This window comes from Athene cunicularia (assembly GCF_003259725.1).
Source record: "Athene cunicularia isolate RWA chromosome 8 unlocalized genomic scaffold, athCun1 chr8_part1, whole genome shotgun sequence".
NCBI lineage: Eukaryota > Metazoa > Chordata > Aves > Strigiformes > Strigidae > Athene > Athene cunicularia.
This window is the reverse complement of record NW_020799109.1, coordinates 1,179,123-1,187,115: the sequence shown is the minus strand read 5'-3', so window position 1 is coordinate 1,187,115 and position 7,993 is coordinate 1,179,123. Positions and strand designations below refer to the sequence as shown.

General features: G+C 38.8%; 1 protein-coding gene across 7 annotated transcripts in view; it reads left to right on the top strand.

The window, feature by feature from the left end:
- The first annotated feature begins 299 nt into the window (after positions 1-299).
- Positions 300-7,993, top strand: part of SRSF11 (serine and arginine rich splicing factor 11) — a 15,722-nt gene continuing 8,028 nt past the window's right edge. The window contains exons 1-5 of one of the 7 annotated variants that reach the window (XM_026853757.1): positions 345-432; positions 2,718-2,777; positions 3,275-3,383; positions 4,027-4,547; positions 6,491-6,583. In XM_026853757.1, coding sequence (XP_026709558.1) covers positions 4,416-4,547; positions 6,491-6,583 — 225 coding nt within the window. In that variant the 5' untranslated portion in view covers positions 345-432; positions 2,718-2,777; positions 3,275-3,383; positions 4,027-4,415. Of the gene's footprint in view, positions 3,384-4,026; positions 4,548-6,490; positions 6,584-7,993 lie in introns of all 7 variants that reach the window. The other 6 variants (XM_026853761.1, XM_026853758.1, XM_026853756.1 and 3 more) reach the window with 6 other exon arrangements.

Genomic DNA, 7,993 nt, shown 5'->3' with positions numbered 1-7,993 from the left:
TGACTGGTCATAGATATATTGTGCACAACAGAATTAATGTCCAGTTACAAATGAAACCATAAAACTATTTCTGCAATTTTACAGCGAATTTGGCTTCATTCAGGGTAATTTTATATCTGTGGTCATGCAAAATGACGCTTGATACCAAACCTGCAGTTGAGCTCCTGCCTGGAGAAGTACCCCGTAGTCCCCTGAGACTTCCTGGCTTGGTGAAAGCGGGGAGACAATAGAAGTTACAAGGTTCATGCTGTCAGACTTGCTTCCATCTAAGTAATTTCTTTCTTTTTTTTTTTTCCAGTGATTCTCCTTTGCCTGTTTCATCCCGTGTGTGTTTTGTAAAGTTCCATGATCCTGACTCGGCAGTTGTGGCCCAGCATCTGACAAACACTGTATTCGTTGACAGAGCGTTGATAGTCGTACCATATGCAGAAGGTTTGTGAATTGTTTAATGGTCTATGAAGCCACCGTACGATGGCATTTTATTTCAGTATAGCTCACAAAAATGAGGGTTAGTAAAATGTCAAACATGTAAGACGTTAACATTTTGAAACCCTTGGTATATTGCCATTGGCCCATGGATTAAATAATTTTTTAAATCTAGTGACACTGAATGAAGGTGGAAAGTTTACCTCTTAATGGTTTTGTGTGTCTTTAAGTTTAGAATATTAACGCTTTAGGCAGAATTATTTGCAAATTTTGCCCTTTATCTGTCTCAATGAGACATTTTCCTAAACAGACTTATGCAAGCAGGTCAACATTTTAAGGAAATTTTGCCTTAATAATTGAAGTGTTTGCCACTTGTACGTAGGCATAAATCTCTTCATGAGGCTGGTGTCTCCCTCCCTGAGAGCGGGGGAGAGTGGATTAACATTTCTCTGAGAGATGCTGCCACTGCCTTTAGTTGGGAACTTCCCTGAAAAGGCACTCGCTCTCCTTGTGAAGTCCAGTATACCAAGGGTTTGAATAATTACGGTTTAATTTGAAAGTGAGATCTTCCAAGAGGTGCCAAATGGGCACTGGTACTAGTTTTTTTTTTTATTCCAAGTTTTCTTGTTCATCCTTGATATATTTTATAGAATTTCACTAAATAATAAACTCTTCTCTCTGTTATTTGTGTGTGTGATTTTTGTAGTGGAGAAGGCAAATGCAAAGCCCTTCCAGATGACTGAAAAACAGTGGGTCCTCTGCAGCTACAGGGGATTCTAGACATTAACTAAAGGCCAGCAAGCACTCAAGTCCCCAAGTGTTTTCCTGGTGTAACCACTTGTTAACTACATTTTCTCTTCTTCTTTTTATTTTTACATTTTAGGGTGTTACAGTAATTTGAAAGGCAATGAGCAGGGTTTTTGGAACTTACCTTAAAAACAAAGTGCTGAGAAGACACCTCTTCTTACAGAAGTCTTATTAAACTCTTCTAGACTTGCTTTAGAAGTAACTGATTTCCATTGTACTGTTTCTTGATTTACTTCTGAAATAATGGATTTTCCCAGATCGTTTGAATTAAATAAAATCTCTGCAGGTTTAAGTCATACTAGAGTAATAAATTTGGTACATGGCCTGGGGTCAGACCTATAATCAAGACATTGTAATGCTGTAGGCTGTCTTTTGAGGCCTGGGGAGCTGTCTTACCTTTGTATTCCTTAAAAGATACGAAAACTTAATTTGTGGGGTGTAGGAATCTGCAGCATGACGTTTGATTGAGCCGTGCTGCTTTTGGAGAGCACAGAACGCATTCTGAAATTACCACCGAGTTACTGTTTGCTCTCGCTAGTTTAGGTATAATGATAGCATAGTAGAGAGGCATCTTGTCCTTGTCTTTGTATTAAAGAATTACATAGCAGCAGTCCCTCCGAGTTAGTACTGAAATACTCTCCAAGGCCCATGGCGACGAATGTTCGTGTTTAACTTTTCCAATAAGGATGAAAACATTTTTCTCTTTGTCAGTCTGACTTTGTCCATTGTGCTTGATGGTGGATAAATCTGGCACATAGAGAAATCTGCCCAGTAGTTTTGGTTCAGATTGTGTAAAGAAAATAATCAAGTAGAATGTTTTAACGGGCCTGTTTAAATCAAGGAGTTCCTCATGGGCTGTTTCTTGTGGTGTTCTAGCGGTTCAGAATGTCGATGCTTTTGGCATAATGATGTGGCAATATCACAAGAGATATATGTTCAGCCAAGAAAGTTATGCCCCCTGGTTCTGTAATCACATGCTTTTGTCCCTGCACTGGAGTAAGAGTTTTCCCTGCAAATGCGAACTGCCGGGGTCCCAATTCAACAAGCTGTTTAAGCACGATACAGCAAGATTCTTAAAACCCTAGTGAAATTGCTCATGTGCTTAAAGCCAGGCATATGCTTAACTACTGTGCTGAACTGGGCCCTTTTATCTTTTATTTTCTATTGTGATAATTCTGTATGAATTTTGCCTGTCACTAAAGTAAATGTTTATTATCTGTTTAGTGCGATAATTATCCCCTATATCACAAGCGCACTCCAGTTTTAGCATACACAGACATTTTGGTGTTGGCTGTTGCTTTGTGTTATAGAACTATACACAAAGTCTACGGTAAGGTTTAGTATTTGTAATTTTCACTGTGATATTCCTAGATTTGGAAGGAACTCTAAGGTTAAAGATGGCTGGGGGGGGTATTTAGGTTCTTTGGTTAATGTTTGTTTCTTTTGTCTGTTTCTTTTTCTTTCATTTCTACACATTCATGCAGTATTTCATGGTTGTAACAAAGCAGCAGTAAAAAAAACTCTTGAAGCATGAAAATTAACTGGTGAGGGGCCTCATTGCTTTTTTTAAAAAATTGTAGTTTTATTTATTTCTAAATACTTTTTAAAAAAACAATTAGAGGATCGGATGCATGATTTTTTTTTTTTAATGGATGCAGATCTTCTATGAGGTGTCTCAAGATAAGTCTGAGGATTTGTATTTAGATGCCAGAAATGTTGTAGTTGCACTAATTTGAAATGTTTAGATATAATTTATAAATATCCTCTGAGACATAATTTTGCATGCAAAATTACCCCATAATCTCTCTGTAGGTATGTTAATATATTTATGCATTACTGCCCTTTATCTAAATGACCTTTTTCCCCCCTCTCCCTCCATAACTTTTGGTATCTAAATTGATGACAGCTCAATGACACAAGCAAGATAACAGTGCTGTGTATTATACATTTGTTTATATTATCGGCACTTCTCAGTATAGGTGGAAGGAACCATTACCTTTATTTAACAGTGGTTTTTCTTTTTTGTTGTTGTGTTTTACAGTTCTTTTCCCTGGTTCAGCCTGAACTATATACCAGGCCCTGCTGAAAATACCACCCAACAGTTTTCTTCTGCAGCTTATCCAGTTTCTCTTAAGTGCCCTGTACATATTGTATGTTTTATGATGAGATGCAGTTTCTTAATATGTATTACAGAAACACTACTGGTATTTGCAAATATATAGTAAAATTGTTTTATTGAACTCTCATTTTGGGGGCTTGGGCACATTAACAAATTAATCCATCTGTATAGGGCTTTTGCTGTTGGATAGAATAAAAATACCTACATAATTACTTGTTTCGTAGTAGGACCCTTAAAATTATATGTGCAGAGCAGGCAGTAAAATAAGACACTTGTCTTAGTTGGCTGCAAGATTTTGGGCCAGAAGTTTCTTCTGAAATGGCAGTATGTAGCAGCATTCTTGGTACAATAAGCATGGCACATACTGGAACAAATGCATTTTACTGCACAGGTAAGGAATGTGCCACAATATACCGTATGTATGCACCCATCCACCCACAGACACACACACACAGCGTGTATGTGAAGATCTGCAGAGACTCGTTTTCATTTGACAAGTCAGCAAAAGCCCTACGCTTGATTCAACCAAAAAATATTTCCATACCTTCTCTTTAAGTTTTACAAAATTTATATGGTAGGTGTAAAAGAAAACATAGTGAACTGTACCATATTATTAACCCCTAAATCAAACTTTTTTTGTCTTGTGTATCTTGATTTTTCTGTGTGCTTTATAGTGAAGCAGCCGACACGAGTCGTTGTTCATAAAACAGCTTTTGAAAGTTGAGAGCACACCCCTGGAGAACCGACTGTGCTTGCTTACGTTTGGTTCATGACTTAAAAATCGAGTACAGGTGATGAAATCTTGGCAGTGTTAACAAAAAAGTAGTGTGTATTGTGCTATTTTTTTGCCTAGAAACTTAACCATTTGTAGAGAAAAAGGAACAGTCAAATTTTCACACATTGAAGTTTCATTCTGACAAAAAATTAATGATAAATATTAATAGACATCAAGCTTTGTATTTTAGCCAACATAAGTACTTTCAACAAACTCAGGTGGTGTATCAGGGAGACATTTTCTGGGTGTATTTGTGTATTTTCTGCCTTTGAAACGGGATGCGTTCTAATGCAAGGCTATTTCTCTGCAGGAGTTATTCCTGATGAGACTAAGGCTTTGTCTCTCTTGGCACCAGCCAATGCTGTGGCAGGTCTGCTGCCCGGAGGTGGACTCCTGCCTACTCCCAACCCACTTTCTCAGGTAGGCTTCTCGGGAAGGGACTGGATGGTTTCTGTTCGATTACTTACCGTGGGTTTTGTCAGGACAAATAGACTGGCGTGCTAATGCTGATTCCTAGAATGTTTTTCTTTATGTACCTCCCGCGTTTGTTACAGCTATTGGATACAGATTGTGGCAGAACGGTGATAAGTTGCTAGATGAGGTACTCTTATTTCCCTAATAGAATGCTCTGGTATCTCAGGGCTCCTCCCAGTGTTTCTCTCTCATCCCTCTTACCCATTGTGCGCTTAGATTTGACAAACATCTCATAGATTGTAAATTTGTGAAGGAGTTGCCATGCTGTGAAGATACCTTCCCTTAATCCTCCAACTGAGGGGCAAAGTGGTAGCCTGTATTTGCTCTTTACCCAAATATACAAGTGTTTGTGTGGAAAGTGAACAGTAAGAATAATACGTTGTAGAAAAAGTTTCAGTCAAAGCACGTATCAGAGAACAGAATCAAAAGTACAAGAGGCAAATTAATAAGAATAAAGCTTTGTTAATTCTGCAGTTCTCCAATCTACTTCTTCAGCTTGTGCTTAGCTCTTTGTGTAGCTTCTGTTATGATTTCTGATGGCATGGAAGATACTTGCCGTTGAGTTGTTCAGAAGGTCTCTTTAACCATATGTAGAGGGGAAAAAGTCTAAAGCTTAACTCTGAAGCTTGAGGAAAGTCATGGAAGAAACAAAGACCGCCTTAAAGATTTCTTTCACCAAACCCTGTATGTATATAAATTCCTGAAAAGGGCATTGAACCACCTTCATTTGGTTCTGTCACTGAATCCCAGCCTACTCCCAATCCACTTCATGGTAGAATTTAACACACCCATTTTATGGAAAATTGTGGGCGACAGTAATTTTTTTCAAACCCATCTGGAAAGCTTGTTATGTTGCTCCCTTTGATTTACTGAGTTGAGCATCTAACGAGGTAAAGACAAATTAGAGCTGTAGTTCGTGTTCACAGAATAAGTGTGTAGGAAAGTGGCTTTTGAGGCTGCCGGGAGAAGCCTGTAGAGTTTCAAGAGAAGAGCTAACTGAAAAGCTCCTGGCCGGGAAGCGGCAGGCTCTGCTGCCTTGCCCTTGCCTACGTGCTCCTGCTGCTTTTTTGCTGGCTCTGGAGATCCTTTAGGGAGCAGCTGTGTCAGCCCGAAGCAGACAGCACATCAAGGGGTTCCCCGGCTGCTCCGTGGGTTCAGTCGTTGGCAAATGAGTCTCCAGTGCCCGAGCAGTCAGGAAGGAGGCGGTGGGAAGGGAGGGCGAGACCTGGGAGCAGCGTTTGCGTAACGGAGGGTCCTGTGGGTTTTAGCACAGCGTCTGTCCTTCCAGTATTGTTTTGATCGTCCCACCTTAAATGACCAAAACCTGAAGCTCTTTTATGAGGCTTCGACATTAATTGAAGGAGTTCAGACCTGTGCTGTCATCCTACTTACTCTTCCAGTAGCTTTTCAACCCATTTGTCAGTTTTAACTAAATTTGAGAAATCTGCAGAGACGTAATGAGAATATATTGTCTTTGAATGTAAAAGATTGATTTAAATCCTAAAATGATTTAGATATGCAGTAGGTGGCTCAGAACCTTATAATGAATTTTAATTTTAACGCTGGAAAAGGATTTAATGTTAAACTATTTCTTGAATGTAGTGGAATGCTTTACTTCCCCCTTGCCCTGCCCCCAGTTGGGATGCAGAGGAAACAGAAATCCGGTTTAGAATATTTATAGGAATTAAAAATCCTTCATCTCTTAAGCTCCAAAATACCTGAAAAAGGAAAACTGAAATACTCTCACTGACCTTAGTATCATGTTTCTTGTAGCTAGAAGGCAAAGTAAAACGCAGTTTGAGTTTCCAGATGTGTACTGCCCAGGAATCTTTGTCTAGCAGCTTTTTTCCCTTGAGGATGGCCTTGGCTAATTGCTGTCCTCGTTACAGATTGGTGCTGTTCCTTTAGCTGCTCTAGGAGCTCCTGCTCTCGATCCTGCCCTAGCTGCTCTTGGGCTTCCTGGAGCAAACTTAAACTCTCAGGTATGTCACACATTCTAAAATTTTCTTTTATTGTTCCGAGCACCTATGTAGCCTGACCAGCATATGTGGTGCTCTTGGTGTTATTAAATAACAAGGGAGGTCTGGAAATACTATTTGTAGGTTTGAATAAGTGTTACAAAATACTGCTTTTTATTAAAAGCTTGGCTCAGTGTAGTCTGCAGAGCCGGATGGTTCTTTAAACTACTTAACATCTGTTACAGAATGCAGTCTTTATTTCTTGGCATGGCACATTTTCTGTTTTAAAAGTAATTTTCACTTACATCAGTTTAACAGCCACTGTCTGAAAAATCCAGGGATTGATTTTTCTGAGCACCTGTTTGGAATAAATAGTATCTGTAAGAATATCTAATTAAATAGGGGACGGACCTAAAAAAATAATTTGGGACTAGTAATGAAATATTTCAAGTATGTGTCATTATCAAGCTGTGAATCTGTCTTGTACTTAGAGTTAAAAAAAAAAAAAAAGTTTGACTTTTTAATTTTGTAGGTGTAGAAAATACTGAGGAGACTTTGTTAGACTGTAGCCTTTTTGAAACTGAATAAAAGAAGACTTTAAGTACTAAGTAATACCAGGTAGAATATTGAGCTAATATTTAAGAAGCAAGTGCTGTACAGAGAACATGTTTTACAGGTACAATATGTACTAATAATTTAAAGCATTGCTGAGAAATCAGTCATTTAGCATTTTTTAATGTGTGCTGTGTGTAGTAACAAGAAAAATGATGGTGATAATGAAATAACAAAAAAGCACGTTCTAAATGCAAATTAGAAAAATGTAGATTTGGTGTGATGTTTCTGTTGTCCCTGAAGCCAGCTGATGGCAACAAACTCTGGGTTCAGCACGTGGCTGCCTCTGTGTGAAGAAAATCTGTGGGGACTGAATGTTTTGGTGTTAATACACTGCTGGTACAGGAAGTGACCAATTATAATAAAATCTGGATTTTCCAAAGTGCAGTAAAATACATTTTTTTGGTGGTATTTTTAAAGCAGCTTTGGTGTACTGTTCATAAATTGACATTGAGGACTTCCCATGGACAGGCGACTTAGTTCTCTAATGAGATCTCTATTCTCTTGAAGGAACAGAGGAATAACCTGTAGATAGCAGAAGTGTATTTCTATTTTAAAGTGCTTTGATTCTCTCCAGGAAAGGGCCTGTGTTTGGCTGCCATGGAAAAAAAAAGTACGTAAGCCTATGATGTTCACACCCTGGCCACCATCCATGAGCTTTAAAGCAGAACAGTACACCTTTTTGTCTGTAACTTGGTTGGGGTGTGGTGTGTTTTGTTTTGTTTTCATCTGTAGAGACTTTTTGCTGTAGCTGCTGGGAAGATAATCTTAAGCACACACATCTGTCAGCATCGTTTTAACTTTTTCTTCCCCCCCCCCCCC